The 18,302-nt window shown below is 37.1% G+C and overlaps 1 protein-coding gene across 1 annotated transcript in view; it reads left to right on the top strand.

The window, feature by feature from the left end:
- The window catches only part of phf2 (PHD finger protein 2), a 46,914-nt gene extending 35,122 nt beyond the window's left edge, over positions 1–11,792 (top strand). Inside the window, exons 17-22 of the mRNA XM_026932571.3 lie at positions 2,622–2,788; positions 6,038–6,333; positions 7,810–7,905; positions 8,026–8,135; positions 8,723–9,014; positions 9,430–11,792. Of these exons, the coding sequence (XP_026788372.1) occupies positions 2,622–2,788; positions 6,038–6,333; positions 7,810–7,905; positions 8,026–8,135; positions 8,723–9,014; positions 9,430–9,518 (1,050 nt within the window). The 3' untranslated portion in view covers positions 9,519–11,792. The remainder of the gene's footprint in view (positions 1–2,621; positions 2,789–6,037; positions 6,334–7,809; positions 7,906–8,025; positions 8,136–8,722; positions 9,015–9,429) is intronic.
- Positions 11,793–18,302: the final 6,510 nt, after the last annotated feature.

Raw genomic sequence — 18,302 nt, 5'->3', positions numbered from 1 at the left:
AGGAGGTGTGTTTTAAAGGGTGTGTCGCTTTCTGTTGTCACAGCCAGCCTCGAACGATACATAATGAATAAAACACTACAGGGTGTTTTGTTATAGGAAAATAATTTATGCACCATTATATCCTCATCATTAAAGCATCCCAAAAATCTGACAGTTTCATCTGAAAATAAGTGTAATGATATTGTAGAAATACTCAGTATAAAGAAATTTATCTGTAGGATTTTTTAATAATGGGCCCATGAACATGACATTTGAGAATATTAGATGCAGGTAAATTGCACTTTGTGCCTAATTCCTATACCTATATCATCTCATTATTATAATATTTTACACTTATTTTCATATGAAATGGTCTTAAATGACAAAATTCTATAGTAAATCTCTATATTCAGCGTATGGAAAGTATATTATATTTAGTTTCATGTGGAATTGACAGATTTCTGAGACGTTATGATAATGAAGAGATAATGGTGCAGGAATTAGTCAGAAAGTGGAAACAAAAAATCAGAATAGGAAGTAGCCAGCTTCACCTTCGTCACCTAGTTATCTGGTTAAACTGCTACTTAACTAAATGGAATCACTTGTATGATAAATAAAGAGAATGCATCTACAAACAATTCAGTAGCGACTCATTATTTTTGTTAGCTTTTTCATGCAACTCCAATAGTTTCCCTGCTGTTGTGCACTGGGCTCCGTTCGTTCAAGTCAGAGGACGCACCACCATTAATGGAATGGGTGTGGCTAACCTTAAGTGGGCACCTCCCACTCCAAAAATCAGTTGACCAATAGAGATTTAAGGTGAATGTCTTCTTCTAAGACCCACCCCCGTAAAAAAATGTGCAAAAAGTCAGAAGCCAAAAAAGATTGCAGAAGCAAAATAAAGAAGGAAAAAAATGCATCAAAAAAAAGAAATCTGCGAATAGAAAAAAAAGCAAAATGAGAGTGTGAATCAGAAGTAATCTTTTTGAAAAAAAATATTTTTATTTGATTCTCTTTACTTGCATTTGCAATGTACTTTTTACTTTTTTTGTGGATTTTGTTATTTTATTTGAAACTTAAATTAACGCCAGTGCTAAAAGTAATGTCACTGTTGTGTGGCTAACCATTAGAAAGGAGACTCCCTTAATTCTGATGATACAACAGTTCTCAAAATAATAATAATAAAAAAAAAAACAGTCAGTAAATATTCTCAAGTTTTCCCCGATGTACATATTGATAAAAAATAATCATCATATAAGGTTTGGGATTTTAGCAGCTGGTTTAATCAATCTCCACGTATTTGACCATTTGCATGCAACAGTACCATAGTTATTACTTGACATAACATTCTCTTCATTCCTAACAAGCATGTTTTGTGTCATCTATAGGAAATTAGTGGAGGTTCTACTAATGTCAGCTTCCTGCAGAAACGTAAGGAGATGTGTGAATAATTTTATAACTGTGGATTTCCTAAACAAGTCATTGATGATTCCATGGCTTGTGCTGCCTCTGATGAGGGAAAAGATTGACTGAGCTGTATAAACAATTTACTAATAGAACATTGGAAATTCATTTTGTTCTCACTAGTCATCCAACTAATAAAACAGTGGCTAAGAATGTCAAAATATTCCAGGACATTTCCAGAACTGCTTTCCTTTTTAAAGAACTTCCACTGATTTCCTACAGATAACACAAAGTTATTTAAGCTAAGATATTTTTGCATGCAAAAGTTCACAACGTAATACATGAAAAATGATCAACAAAGCCATTAAATTCATATGCAATATAGGATCAGATTTTAATCAATGATCTCTTTGTATGATGAAAGTAGTTTAGAGGAGAATGTTCATTTGATTTTATGGAATACAAAAGAAATAGATCAAGTTGTCTGCAATAATTAGCATAATGCTTATTAAAAACTGAAATATTATCAGAAGTTCACATTAATTACTTATATATTTTTGAAAAGCAATGCTTGACAGATCTACTAAACATCTTGTCAGGGCCCAGACAAAGTCAAATGTTTAGAAGTGAACCTATAAATATCTTGTAATCAACTGTCATCTGGCTGCTGACCCAGCAAAGTATTTCAGAAGACTGAACCAAGTACTTGAAAGAATACTACATCAGAGCTGATAGACATATGAAAAAAAACAACAAAACTGGCCGTTTTTTGAAAGTGACTCCAGTTTTTTAAATGTCAGCCAGCTTGGCTTCTGTAGAAGATCTTCTATTACAGCTTATCAAGTCACATGCGTTTTTGTAAATTATTTAGCCGAAAGCAGAGACTAGCTACAGGTCTAAAGAAAAGAGAAAGCCAGAGTTTTCACAGGTTTTTCATTTCATTCACCCCTCTGATTTGGAAACTGACAACATGGCTTGTTTAAAAAAAAAAGTAGACATTGAAAACTGAAGGTTTAAAGATCGAAGGATTATTTCGTATTTCATATTTCAGACTGATTTAGCCATTAATGTTATGGCAGAACAGTGAGATTTGCAAAATATTATTGCGCTCTGAATTTGGGTCATAATACAAATATCTGTAACATGACTGTAACAGAGGTAGCAAGCCCAATAAACTCCAATACCTTAGTGTTCATGACTGTATTTCTGTTTATAGTATACTGCATCTTTTCATTCAGACTGCAGACTCTTCAGATGAGGAGTCGCTTCACATAGACACAGAGGCCAAGCCAGAGGTCAAAGGGCGTAACTCCAAGGCTTGCAAAAAGAAAGGGGGCAGTGCAGCAGGGATCCTAGACCTCCTGCAGGCCAGCAAGCAAGTGGGCGGCATTGACTACAACAACAGGTATGCCATCTTTAAACTGTTCTAATCTGCAAAAATAGTTAAAGCAGCCTTGTAAAACACTGTGATTATTGGTCATGTTTAGTATCAGATAGGTAATGCAGTTCAGTTAAATTTTATGTATATGGTACTTTTAAGAAACAACTTTACAGAAATCCATTTGTAGATTTTGATTCCTCCTGAGCAAAGAAAGAACTCTGGCAAGGAAATACTCCCTGAGATGAGATGAGAAAGAAACCTTGTAAGAGGAATCAGACCCAAAAGGGAACACATCTCTGGGTGACACCGTATAGTGGAATTATAAAGCATTACACTTCTACATCTGTAGTCAAACAGTACTAAGTGTGTTGAAAGGATGAGCAGATTGTGAATAAGAGTCCTGTAATGAGCACAGAAGCAGCAGTTCATAAGTACAAGTCTACAGTATCCAGGTGAGAAGCTGGATAGCAAGCCTGAGCAAGGGTGAGATTGGGTATAAACTGTTTTTGGAAAGTGCAAATCTTTTGCATGCCCATGTGGGACCATCCACAGCATTTGTTTCTAACAAAACAGAAACAGAGTATCAATTAATTAATTAATGATATACATTACTACGGTATTTATCAAGGTGCCACAAGAAGAGTCTGGACATTCAGAGGTTTGTGGTTGTAGTTTGTTGTGGATATATAGGGGACATAGCTCTATTCAAGGTTTTTTGTGCATAAGCAAAAGCAAGGGTTTGCTACCATTTCTACTCTGGTGGTGAGAAGCAGACTGTTCAATTAAAACTTTTCAGCTAAAAAGAAAGTGTACAGATAGCAGTGCTGCAGTTTTAATTTGTAATGATAACATTGTTAAAACATAATCTCAAAATATACCCAGTTTGTGTTGGTAAGGAATAAGGAGACAGGATGCAGGCATTGAATGACCGAGCTGTATTTTCTTGACCTTTTTTTTTTTTTTAAACAAAACAAAGTGTTTTTCAATGTGGACAACAGAGAAGTTTGTGCTCAGTCTGCCACTTTTAACTCAGCTCCACATCACTCCTTCTCTCTTGGGTCATTGACAGCCTACTGAGGAAAGGCAGGCACATGAGTAGGCTGCCATTAACACACAGGTGTGGACAATCACTCATTACCTGCTCATACTCTCCAACCCCTCATTCCTTTCCACAAACGATGCTTGAACACCCCTGCACTCAGATTACTGTCTTTACACTCTCTTTTACAGTATAAAATAAATATATATAACAAAATTTGCACAAAAAAATAGGGTGTCTAAGACTTTTTCACATTACTGTATGTATGCATATATGTGTATATATATATATATATATATATATATATATATATATATATACACACACACACACACACACACAAAGTAAATAACACTTGAAATTTGGTTGCATATACCTTGCTTGTAATAACTGCACCAAGCCTGCGACCCACTGACATCACCAAACTGTTGCATTGTTCTGTTTCCATTTTGTTTGGTTTTTTTGTTTGGTTTTTCTGTTCCATCAGAGTGCAGAGCCAATGACATATATGTTTATATAAATGAACCAGGTCTGCAAGAGACTCATCAAACTGCTGGTCTGACATGACTGTTGATAGGGAGAAACTAGCCTCTGCCTTTAGCTATAGCTAAGCCATAAGATTATAGAGGCTAATGCTCAGAATGCAGCTTGCATTGCATGAAATCTACTATGCAAAAGTTTTTTTTTTCCCTGTGCGTGCATGTATTGAAATTAATTCACATCCAGGCAGTTATCATCCTCTATGGCTAGTCTACTGATATCTGAAGTAATAGTTTTCACTGTAGAATTTATGTGAATAGTTACCACTTTGTCAGCAATTTACATGTGTAGCCAGTATTTGTTTGATATTCTTCCACAATTAATTTGTCAAAATGCAGTGAATGCTTGGGGCCATTCTTCTTCATTTTACTGCTTGTTGTTTTGAACCATTTTTGATGGTCTATTTCAACTGGGCTGAAATCTGCAAATTGGCAGAAAGCTAAGCAAAAGAGAAAGAAAACATTGCTGAAATATGTTAATTTCTCAAATTATTTTTTCTTGAATTGTATGACTGCAGATTGTTTGGAGGAAATGACTGCATTCAATTTCAACCACATTAAACAAGCACTTTTTCCTCATTGTTCCAGCTCACTGCTTAATGACTTAATAGGTGGTAATCTGGACAGGAGAAATTTGTATTTTTCTGCTGGTTTCCACAGGCTGGAGGCAGATGGAAGCACTGTTCTTATATCTTGCACAAGGATAAAGAAACACCTGGATTCAATAACTTAAATGAACACAACTGGCTTAGTGGTGCTTAAATTAAGGACATCAAAATATTATGCCAAGTGTGTTTCTTTATGTTACTAATTTGTGAAACCAAGTAGTCTGTTATATACATGTAAGTTCAACTAGGTGTCTTACCACTTAATTAAAAAAAAAAAAAAACTATAGTAAGCTGTGCTTTTCTGACTTTAGTAGTCAGATAGCTATTTGGCCTTATAATTATAAAGCTTTAGGTAAAGAGCAAATGAGCAGGGAAATTTCAGAGGCTCCCTGCATTTTAGTGCGAGTGTAATGAGACTGTAGTAAATAGTTGACATTTGAAACATAGGAATTTGCCATTGCCCTTAGATTATGCAGCGACTTGAATCCAAAGTGTGCTGTGTGTTTTTACTTTTATGCTACTCAAGCAGACACACCCTCAGCTTTGAGTGTTTATGCATTTTTAGCTGGCTATTTCTGGACTGGTCTGTCAACTTTTTGACCTATCCCATCAGTCCTACCTCTTTTCCCAGTCTCTACTCTTTTCCATGTCGAAAAAGCTTTCTTTTTTCCAAACGGTTACAGATTTTTTCATGACAAAACAAAACTGAACTCAGACGTCCCAGCAGCAGCACCACACACACACTGCCTGTAGTGGAAAAGACTTTCTCAGCGAGTTTAGCTGAACTGTTGTCATTGTCCCAAGCCACACCATCAATCCTCATCGTATTTGATGCTTTCTCTATAACCTATGCTTGATTTTCCTCTCTCTTTAAAACTTGAAAAGCTTTTTGATTCTCACAAGTTGGGAGTGATGTGTATACTGTATGGTTCCTCACTGGACTTACAGCCATCTGCATAGATTCTGGTGCTTTTTATTTTCCTCTGGCTGCTTTTCCTGCACTCTGAACCCTAGAATTCTTCATGTTTGCACTGGCAACTTGAGAATAATGTAATTGTGTTTTATTTGTGTGTTGATGGACTTATAGTCAGCCACCTGCATCCCCCAGTACACAGGAGGCCATCCAGGGCATGTTGTCTATGGCTAACCTGCAGTCCTCGGACACTTGCCTGCAGCCAGCCTGGAACAACAGCCAGGCCAAGAGCAACTGTCACAGTGGGACGGGTGGCAAAAAGCCTGCAGCAGCCAGCAACAGCAAGCGTCCCTCGGCCAAACGGCCTCCAAAAAAACCACGTAAAAGCAGCAGCGTGGACAGTGGCGACATGTTTGATGACGACGATGACCAGGACCACTTGGATGCATGCTTCAAGGACTCAGACTATGGTAAGATTTGACATACTGCAACATAGGCTTTGGGGCTTTATATTGTGTCCTTTGCCCTGTTTGGTTCAAATTGGCACCACGAGAGCTTTTCAGCAACATTTATATGAGTGACCTTGATTGACAAAGACAAGTTTACATGTGCTGACTCAGCTGACATATCATGAGCGCTTCCTAAACTTATACAACAGATTGACACTATGAATATGTATTTTTAAAGTATGATTTATGGTGCAGCGGGTAACGTGGACCTCACAGCTCCACGTTCCCTGGTTTGATCCTGAGCTGAGGTTACTGTGTGTATGAAGTTTCTCTGGATGTTCTCCAGATGTTCTCCTTGTCCATGTGGGATTCCTCCTACCTCCCAAAAACATGACAGTAGGCAGTTTGGCTACACTAAATTGTCAGTAGGTGTGAATGAATATGTTAATTTGTGTGTGTGCATGGTTCTTTTTCTTTTCTTTTTTTTTTTTTTTTTTAAAGCCTTCAGAGTGTGTCCCCTCCTCACACCCACTGTTCTCAGGATAGTGTCTGGATTCATAGCGACCCTAACCAAGCTTTTAATCAAAACGAATGAATGAACGAATGAATGAATGAATGAATGAATGAATGAAAGTATGGTTTACCTGTACCTCTTCTCATTGGGTGAAACTTTAACCAGAAAAACAGTCACTATTCTATTCCCCATGATTTTGAAACTGGCCAAAACAATTTGAAGACAGTTCTCCTTATGCTGCCTTCCAAATGGGACAAATTCTAATATATACAGTGTATATATACAGTGTATACAGTGCCTATTTGAAGGAAAGTTGTAGTTCTGTCTTTCCAGTGCTTGAAATGAAGACCACTCTGCAGTACCAAGAGAAACAGAGTCATTTACAATTGCAATTGCTTTTTTGATTTAGACTGGAAGGTTCTCATTAGAGCCAAGTGACAGGCGTTTTGTTTATTCCGCATGGAAGGATCTCCAAATCTTGTCTTTGAGTTCAATTCCAACGAACTACTTTTTCAGCTGGGCGCTTCTTGTGAACCCTTTCCAAAAACAGCAAGACCATTAGTAGCCCCGTTAATAATCCATTAGCCATCGTTCTAAACTGTTGTTTTAAATGCTTTTTGATCTGATACCCTAATTAGTCATTACTAGCACACATATTTGCAATCTAGATCACACTAGGGAGCATTTTATCAAGCACACTGGCATTTTTCTCTACTGTAAACAGAGATTTTTTCAGCCTTGATAATTATTGGAAATTGCCTGTTTTTTTCGTGCAGGAGTTCAAAGAGACTAGGTACATCAGGCAGAGTATTAAACAGCTGCCTTGCATCTGTTCTATGCTAAGCCTCTATTCCTTTGGAAAATCTTCAATACTAGAGTTTATTAAATGCACATTTGAAATGTATACTTTTTTGTGAATTCTTTGGTATGCTTCAATATTGTTTTGATGAGTGTTGAGATCTGCTAAACTGTGTTTGCTTCAGTTTACCCTTCTCTGGAGTCTGAAGAGGACAGCCCCATCTTCAAATCACGGTCAAAGAAAAGGAAAAGCTCAGATGACATTCCATACAGTCCAACAGGTATGGATTATATCATGGATTATATCATGTCAAGTATTCCCCTCAGGTTTTGCTGAAAGTAGAGGATGTCTCTGGTATAAGAGGTGTAAATGTTAAATTTGTCCCTACTGTATTTTACAGCACGTGTTGGGCCCTCTGTACCACGACAGGAAAGACCAACACGTGAAGGGGCCAGGGTTGCGTCCATAGAGACTGGCTTGGCCGCTGCTGCTGCCAAACTCTCTCATCAGGTTAACAACTTCCACTTGCTATTTTTGTCTTCACATAAAATAATCTGTAGTGTACTCTGGAGAGGCATAGCTTATAGGTCTAGCCCTTCATTATATGGCTAAGAAAGTAATATAAAATAGAGCAGTGCAGACATCAGTGAAGAAAACTGTGGACGAATAACCACTACTAAAACAGTTAAACATGGCCATGTACCGACATGTACTTTTTAAGTTCCCAGGAAATTTTAGGCCTTTTCCGAAGACTCAGAATGTCCTAAGGGCTCCCCCCTGGTTTTATAATATTGGTCAACCTTTACTGAAGGATCTTGGTACTGGTTTTACTGCTTTTCAGTAATCAGAATTATGCAGATTAGCTACTGGCTTTATTTCAATACACAGTACAATAGAATAGAAAATTTACTTGTATGCCTTTATACAATACAAATTTTCTCAAAATAGTTTTATAGACAGCAATGGCCTCAGTAATCAATGTCAAGGAAAAACTCTAAGGAAAAGACCTTGGAAGGCACCAAGACTCAGCAGGGGGAGCCCATTCTCCTCTCTCTGGTGCTGCTTTTGATGCGTGTTTCACTTTGTCCTTGTTACAGGAAGAGCAGCAGAAGATCAAAAAGAAAAAGAAGAGTATCAAAAAGAAGCCTGTGGCTGTAGAGGAGCCTCAGAAACACTCTCAGGACAGCAGTTCTCCAGAGGCAACCCTGGACTCGGAGGGTAATGCGGCCGACCAGGAGTACGGCAGCGGAACGGTCAAGATAGCCAGCGGCTCACAGCCCATGGCTCCAGGAGTCTTCCTCAATCAGAGACGTCCCTCCACTTCATCTCCAAACAATGCCTCAGCACAGCCAGCAAAAGTGGAACGTGGCAACTCGACAGATGCCAAAGGTAAATCTAAATATCTGAGTGCTATTTTTCCTGCTGTCCTTGCTTTTGAGCAATCGTATATCACTTTTTAAGATTCTGTGCCAGTGAGCAGAAGGTAGTACTGTTAGTTTGTCAAACTTGGACTCTTCAGCTTAATTGCTTAGCTATGTGCTTAGACTGTATTCAAACCTCACTCATAAGCTACTTTGGAGAAAACTTCTGCCAAATGAATAAATAGAACTGAATTCTTGATAGCATCTACACACAAATACTGAAGATCAGCATCCAAGTTATCTGTCTGGCTTTACACTGATTATTAACTTTACAATTTGGTCATTTTTGTAGGTCTGAATAATGCTTAACAAGTAGTTTATTAGTAATTAAGCACAATTCCAGACTTATGGGTACTTTTAACATTACTCTATTTCTCTCCCAGCCAAACGGCTAAAGAAAGGCATGGCAACAGCCAAACAAAGACTTGGAAAAATCTTAAAGATCCATCGGAACGGGAAGCTCCTCCTGTAACAGGAACAGTGGAGGGGATTTGACATTTTCTCCTGACGTTCTTATGGACACAATGGACTAGCCGATCCGATCCCTCCCTCTCTCTCCCCCCTCCCCCAGACTGTGGACAAGAACTGAAAGACGGAAGGGGAGTGTGCGAGTCACGCAACTTTTTCGATTTCTAAGAAGAGCTTAGGTCAGAATAGGTTTTTGCTTCTACTTATACTTTATAACTTTCAGATATTAAAAAATGTACAGAATACCTGCTATTAATATTTTGTAAGAAGAATTTGTCTTGTTTTACTACAGCTGTCAGTCTATCAGGGGTTGCAAAGATATTATAAAATAATAAATAGCAGTCATTCCAAGATAAAGAAAGTATCCCTTGCATGTATCCAGTTGCATGCATCGGTAGAGAGGGCTGGGATGGGGGTTAAAATCAAGGAATTCGTTTCTACTCTTTGGATGTGGCTTATCATTGTCTTTCGATGTTGAATAAGTATTACTGAACACTTTTTCGTTCATTTTCACAATGACTGCCCCACATGAGTCCAACCCCACCATATTTCCTATTGTCTTGTGGTAAAAGGATATTTTAGAATGAGTTACTTTTGTTTGCTGAGCACTATCACTAATAATATTTATTGACCTAATATAATTGTATGTCATAGATAGTTTGAGGAACGCCAAAAGGCACTTAAAGACATCAACAAAGCACAAAACCGTGATATTGTGAGTAGTTTTAAATGTCTTTTTATAACAGCTACTGTGAACCATGAACTGATAATAGGACTTTTTTCACAGACAATAATAGCCAAATTTGGTTTCATGGAACCAAAATCATCGAATTCATAAAATTTCCTGATATCTCAGTACATGCAAATCATATATTAACCATAATAGGTTCATTATTTAAAATAAGGTCATCTTTCACATTATAAAGAATTAGAAATTTTATGTCCAGCACACTAACAGGTCATACTGATAACTGCTAGCAACACTCAAAGTATTTTTTAAAACCAGATTCTTTTCTGACAATTTTACATCATCGTGTTTATCCCTGAATAAATTTTGTCTTTTGTATGAAATGAGTTTCATGTTACTGTAATGTACTGAAAATGTAGCTTCTCTTTTTTTTTAATTCATATCCTAAAATGATCTAAACAAAAACACTAATTACATGGGACCTTGAGCTCTGATAAGCCTCATCCACATTGATGTGTATCACTACGTTAGGGATACTTTCTCTCCTTTGTTGGTCTCGCAGGCAGCACCCATTAAACCTAGACTGAAATATGCATTTATATTGCTTCACAGTACAGTATGTAGAATGTAGCCTGTATATAGCTTTTTAAATGAATACGTTTTGTATCCTTTTTCCTTAATACTTCATTATACATTTTTACTAGTTTTTTGCAAAGTGTAAACAAGAAAAATATATATAAAGATATAGAAATAGTCATTTCTTTCTATTTTTTTTTTTTTTTTTTTTTGGTAGATACACAATAGCTGAGCTTTTTTTATTTTAACCATCTTACTTTGTCCTTTTTATTTTGTTAGACAACGGTGTTGCCTGGAGAACAAAAGCATCATCATTGCATAACATCTCATATGGCCTTACATAAACAAAACTACATGTATTGTACTGAATCATTTACACAACTTTGAGGGGGGAAAATGTCAAGTCAAAATTAAAGTTTCTACAACCAGCCTCATGTTTTGGGTTCAACTGCCCTTACTGGGAGTCAAAGTTCTTTTACTAGCACCTTGTGAAGTGTTGTCTGTGTCAGTGATGTAATTTATTAATGTTTGTAGCCTTTTATACTTGTATAATTCTTATGAAATTTTGATTTGAATATTTTATCAGTGTGAAAGCCCCATAGGAAACTTATCATTAAAATGCCTTGTTGAGTTCCACAAAACTCATTTTTGCCTTTTATTTTCATATTGTCAACTGAAACAGGTCATTCATTTGAATTGTTACATTATTATTATTATTATTATTATTGTCATCACGCAGCTCTTTTAAAAACCTTATGCCATGAACTTTATTTTGATAACAGAATATGTACATTCTCAACAAGGTTTGCTGATCAATTTCAGTGTTTTAGTTATCAATGTAAATCTTGTATCCACCTTTTCTGGAGTGAAAAGCACTCAGCTCGATCTTTGTCAATGGAACTATTTCAGGTTTTATTTGTACAAAAATGTGTGTTGCTTTGTTGTGGTTTATTTTTATATGTTCAAACCAATTAAACACATCCACTGTACCAGGGCAGTGAATGATACCTCTTATTGTGGTGATGTGATACTTCATCTGTTTTACTGCAGTTTTTCCCTAGCTGTTTATACACATGGTCATTTTAATGTCTTTTGTGTAAATTATTTACAGGTTAGGAGAATATAATTTATTAATGATGATTTAAAATGACTAGTTGATATAAGAGCTTACAGGAAGTGACTCTAAGGAGTAAGGATTATTATACCACAGCGCTGCTGAAATCTTGAATCCGACTGGTCAGAAGGTGTTGATTCATTTTTTATAACAGCATGCCACTGACAATAGTGCCAGCTGTAATTCAAATCAGTTTGTTTTTTAATTAATGCGCTCATTCTCATGTTATGAATTCTACAGTAACACCTAATTCACAGGGAGACTTGTACGGCATACTTTCCAAATACTGTGAATTTTCTGCCACAGGAAAAAGTCTTTCCATTTTCTCGGCAACACGACAAGCCGTTTTTCTTTTTTTCAATTACCCAAAGGTGAGAGAAAAAGAGAGGCTGGTGAGGGAATAACTTTTTATAGCTACTAAATGCAAGTGATAACTATAAATGGTTAAAAAGTACGAAGTATGACTTATTAATGAATTAAAAATTACAATCACTGGCAAATTGCTTTGGTATAAGAAGAATAAAACACTTCAGGATGTGCTGACATGGAAAATAATCCACTTTGCGGTGGTAACATTAACTCCACTTCATGGTGGACCAAATCAGACCACTTTATTGTCGATTATTTTCCTATAACAGCATGTCCTGCAGTGATTTCTTACTTAAAAAACACAAACATACAAAAACTCTTAAAAGAGCCTTTCTTTGGGGTCAGCCAGGATCCACAGGTCTACTGTAACAGGAAGGAGTCTTTTAGTACAAGTAATGTGTTCATATTGAAATATTCCATTATATGTAGTGCACTCTATTAACATCCTGACGATATTGTTACGTTATTCTGCAACATGCTGAGTAAATGACTTAAATGTTCTTAGGCTCAGGCCTCCACGGCCCAGAGGAACGTCTTCCTCAAATACAGCCACTTCCGGTTTTAACTGAGGGGGGCCCACTGGGAGGAGAGAGAGAGTGAGAGAGAGAAAGGGAGAGGGGAGATAGAGAGAGAGCGCGCCAGTGAACACTGCATTCACGCCAAGGTCAACACCGTTAAAAGTCCATTAGCTTTAGCCGGAGCCTGCGGTGGGCCAATTCAAAAATGTCGGGCTATGTTAAACAAACACAAGTTCACTTCAGGCTCCGTAAAGGTATCGGAAATGTTGATTATTCTTTATAATATCACTAAATTATAGTTATACTCATAATAGGCTAATTTTCATTAATACCAAAGCGGTGTTTAAGGGTTTGCAGTCGCCATTACAAGTTTCTATTTGTTTTTCTCTCTTTTTCCCCCCAAGTCGTGAAGGATTTGAATTAGGTTTTGAAGCTTCCTTTCCTTTGTGACAATTTCTACCGTTTATCTACCAGCAGGTGGCGGTAGATAGCTCAGAAAGATGGGCTTTCTTCAGGAAAGGTGGGTTAATTAATCATGTAGCTGAAATTAGAGACTGCATCCTAAATGGCTCCCCACTGTACAGAACTTCCATTATTTAATATCCCATGTAGTGCACTTCCACAGGTAATAAAGAGCTAACTGGAATTAGCTGTAGACATGGTTGGTTTATAAGTAGCCTACATAAGTACATGTGAAAAGGAACTGTGTGCTGCTGCTGTAATGCATTACTGTGTTTGATGTTTCATAAAATAGTAGCATATATATGTAATATGCAATCGTTAAAAAAAAAAGGAACTTAAAAGTGGAGCTGAAATATGGCGGAATAACTTCAAGTTCAAACAAGCAAATAATCATTGTAAAAACGTGGCCTGTTTAGCTGTTTTCCCTCAATTTACTTCTCTTCAGTCTCTGCCATTTCAACCACTCTCACATAAATCTTAAGAGCATGACATCAATTTCAAAATAATTTGGGATAAACGGCCTTTGAGTCTATATTTGTTATTGTTCGACGTTACACTGTGAACATGAAAACGCCCAACCCAGACATCAACATCTGCCACGTCTCTGAGCAGAAATCCATGTTCAAACCCTGCAACCAAGTATTAACGCTGTTTACGGCCTTCACATCAAGCCTTTATACTGTTTACATCATGCCTCGGGTTGTTCCTGCCACTGGTTTGTTTGTCTCCGCATTGCACTGTTTAGCAAACACAGCTTTAGCAGTTAGTTAAAAAAGAAAAGAGAGAGAGAGAGAGTGGATTTTTTTTAAAAAAGATAGAGTATGACAGATCAGGAAAGAGTATTGAATTTTAGCATCCCCTTAGGTGGAAAAACCTTTTCAAAAAGATTTTCCAAGAAATTTGATTTCTTAAATATTTAAAGGATTTTTATTTTCAAAAATGTATTTGTCTTATAATTTCTTTGTAGCTTCCTTGGGAATAAAAAATAAAAAACAGCAAGTGTGAATGAAGCTCTCTGGCTAACTACCTAGCTAGCACCATTATACTAAACCAAACCATTATCTAACCGATATCAAATATCTATCAAATACCGAAATCATTCTTGCTATTCTTGACTACCCAGGACTACCCAGACACTGTTTAGTACACATCATCAGCTGAACATCATTTTGTGTATATGTTTAAAAACCATACTAATGCTAAATTGCCAGTGGTAGCTATACGAGTCGACTGCATATACGGCTTCCATTTTCATGCTAGTCAAACCTTTAACTTATGATATGTAGTAGAATTCTATTATCCATCTGTATTACCTTCTGATTTGTTACTAAACATATGCAAATAGAAACTCTTATTAACTCGGTCTTCCTGGTAAGCATGTGTAGGAGTCCAATTGTTTCAAGTGAGCTTTTTTTTTTTTTTTTTGCTTGTTTGTTTTGTGTGCAGCTGCAAAAATAATTGTAAATTTAACCCAGTAAGCTATGTAAAACACACACTTTGGGTTTTAGCCATATTTTTAGATGAATTAAATAGAGCACTTAAAGTAATTATAATTTACTTTTTTTTTTGTCATATTTACTGAATAACTGAATGAATATTTTCACACCAAGCTGTATCTATTTTGATAACATTTGTTTTTTTTTCCCTAAAAGGTTGTTGGTTAAAGGTTAAATACCTAATGTTCTTCTCCAGTCTTTGATAATATTTAATGCACAACCACACAAATTATGTTTTTTTTTTAAAATACTGAGACAGACAGACAGTTTGGTGCTGTTTGCTCTGTTGGGAACAGCAGGTGGCCCCAAGTCTGGCAGGAAATTCCCTCCGCCTAGCATCACTGATTAAAAGCATTAGACTGGGGCTTCCCTACAAAGAAAAGAAGAAAAAAAAATTAAGTTGAGGATCACTGCTGGCTTAGTGCAGCTTGAGTACTTAGTGCCTATTAAATTATAACTGCTCACATAAAGTAATTATAATGAGAGAATTTCAGTCAGTATTATATCTCTTATATCTATTATCTCTTTTGGCCTGTGAAAAGTGAAAATAATGCAGTACATACCTGCTGAAGTTTGTGTAGTTTAAATTGACCCTTTTGCCTGGGAGGAATTAATGATGAGTTCCTTGAAGGAGGGCAAGTGGGTTCATAATTGGGCAGCATGAACGAGGCCTGCTGTGTGTCATGTGTGAGCTGATCTCATTGCTCTTGTATGCGCTCTTGTAGGGTAGCGCTCGCAGATGTGCTATTAACACGGTCCTTCGTGGTGTGGCCAAACGTGCTGGCCGAAGGATGCTTTAATTGCACCACAATGTCTGAGTACGTGTCTCTATATGGCCACCATTATTCAGGGCTTACGGGTGCTCCTCAGCTTGGTGGGTTTTTTTGTCCTTTCAGTGCTACAAGGCTGTAGTTTGTGATAAAGCCACTTTGATTTTGCCATGAACAGACTGTGGAGGATGCAGGAGGGAGGGAATGAGCATGGGCCCCTTGCTAGACCACTTATAGTACTCCCAGTTGTGTGTTCACATGTTTGCCTGCTAATAGGTGGCCTTCATTCAGACTTGTCCTTCTTTCTAAATTTGCCATGCAACAGGAGTATTATAGTTATTTCATTCAATTCAGAACGCAGGCAAGGAGATATTTGAGAAAGCAGTGGCTCAACACACATTTCACACACATTAGAATAACCTGGAAAGCAACACTTCAGCATTAATTATTACTTGATTTCCATCAAAACATCTTAGTCAACAACCCTGTAATGATTTTATTACATTAATAATTAACCAATACAGCTGTCTGCCCGCCTAAGGAAAATATGTGAGCGGTTTGGCAATTAGTGTATTGTGTTGTAGAACTGGTTAGTGGGCAACTAAGTACCCCTTTCATTCTAAAAGAAAGAAAATTTCCATACTAGAGAATAGTTAAATTCATAACCCTTTTCACAGTATAACCGCCATTGATTTGTTTGTAAAAAGGATCTACAGGATTGGTGCCTGATATGTTTGGACAATGCAGCATTTGACTACCCTTTTAAAATGAGCAGTCAGTTAACAGCTGCGTTCCACTCTTTTTTTCTATTTATTTTCATCACTATCAAAATATCCACTATGTATATAACTGCATAAAAACCCATTCTTCATACGATTATGGCCTGTAATAAGGCTAGATTTGCTCACTTACTTAACTCTAAAGAGGTTTTCACTTTCAAAGTACTACAGCTTGGAGAAAGATTTGCATGGAAATTTTATGAATCATATCTCCAGTTCCATTAGCCAACCAGTTTTCCATATTAAGTCGATAAACTCCTCCTGACCCCCATTCATGTGCATGGTTGTGAAGCTTTTCACACTGCAGTGTGATCACATCCTTCTGACATGAATAAACACATATAATCTCAACCTTTTAGATCTCTGTAAACACACCAAATAGCAAATGCTACAAATTTAGCCCTGAGGCTTGCAAATGCAAACATCTGTTTTTTTAACCATACATATGAAACCAGCCATTTTCTATGTAAGCAATCCCCATGTCCATAAGGAAACACTTCTAGCTGTAACTTCAGGGTAGGAGTATTTTAAATAACAACAGAAGCGTTCTTGTGAGTTAATTTGAATAAGTAGTCCTTAGTGGGTAATTAGCCATGGTTATTTTGAGAATGGTGAACATAATGAAGGACCTCAATCCGAAAAGTCATGCTTCTCAAGCAACTTTGTACACTGCTCCTGTGAGTTTTTTTTTTTTTTTTTTTTTAAGAAAAAAAAAATCTACATTTATTAATGAAGTACACTGCAGCTACTACCTAGATTTCGATTTATTTTTCAGCATCTAAAAGAAGTACTAAAAGAAGCCTTCATGTGACAGAAGTGCAATCACCACAACTACATGAAAATTGCAGCACTACTCCTACGACTAAAGACTACAATTCAAATTCTGCATCTCTTAAAGCATGCAGGATTGTAGTCAGCTGGTGCTGGGAGTCTCCCAACTACAATTACTCCGTTTACATGTGGCAGTATGAGACGGAAATTGCTTCTGAAGGACATGGCTTTGTTTCTGTGTGTAAGCCTCATGTTTACCCGGGTATTTAGATGAAACTCGATGCCATGCCACGCATCAACAAGTGTCTGAGATAGCCTTTTAAAGGACTCATTTTCAGACACACTCAAGCAAGCACCAATTTAATCTACCAGGGGTAAGACTGGTTTCTGTGACAGAAAAGGACAGAAAACAGCAGCCTGTTTCATTTTAGAACATTTTAATTTCCAATAAATCAATCTCTTAAATGAGTCTCACAAAATAATTCTAAGCACTTAATCAAAGTGTTGCCAAAATTCATCATTCCATAGCCTACTAACACATCAGTGATCAGCTGTTTTAAATTGTCTGTCATTTGGGCAAACTTTTTAGTGACGGTAATTCAAATGCAACTCAAAACTCACTCTATTATCATCTGCCTTAGAATTTACTAGGCCATCCTCCGCTTTTTGCAAACATGTAATGTTTGGAATGAACAGATTGGCTTTCCCCTGTGTGTGTAACAGATATCTAAATGATTAGGACTTTCTCTCCACCCCTTGGCACTATGCCCTCTGAACCCACAGGGTCAAGCGGCTGCGAGCTCCCTGACCCCCAGTACTTCCTCTGAATATTAAAAGTCTAGTTATTTCGTCAAGAGCCCTGATATAGAACATGGCCTCATTTTCAAAGATGGCCAATCAGTGCAAAAGGCCCAGGATGGTCGCACCCTTTTATGTGGGCTATTGAGAGTCGCCATGATGGCACACAGAGGAAGTGTAGGGAATTTTGAAATTATGTGGTCACATGCCTACAGGCTGTAATGCTTTGCCTAAATCCTCCTAACTTGCTTGCTCTCTCGCTACACTCGGGTTTATGTTATAGAGACATATGTGGTGTGCTCATATTAAAGACATTCCAGATGATGTGAGACAGACCAATACAACTGACAGCAGTTATTACATCCTCAAATTTGGGGTGTTTAAAGTGGAAGGTTAAAAAGAGAGCATTTCTGTCTACTTACCACAAGGATTCTACTTGCACACTCC

Source organism: Pangasianodon hypophthalmus, chromosome 20 (assembly GCF_027358585.1).
Source record: "Pangasianodon hypophthalmus isolate fPanHyp1 chromosome 20, fPanHyp1.pri, whole genome shotgun sequence".
Lineage (NCBI taxonomy): Eukaryota > Metazoa > Chordata > Actinopteri > Siluriformes > Pangasiidae > Pangasianodon > Pangasianodon hypophthalmus.
The sequence above is the reverse complement of the archived record's forward strand: the minus strand, read 5'-3'. Positions and strand labels throughout refer to the sequence as shown.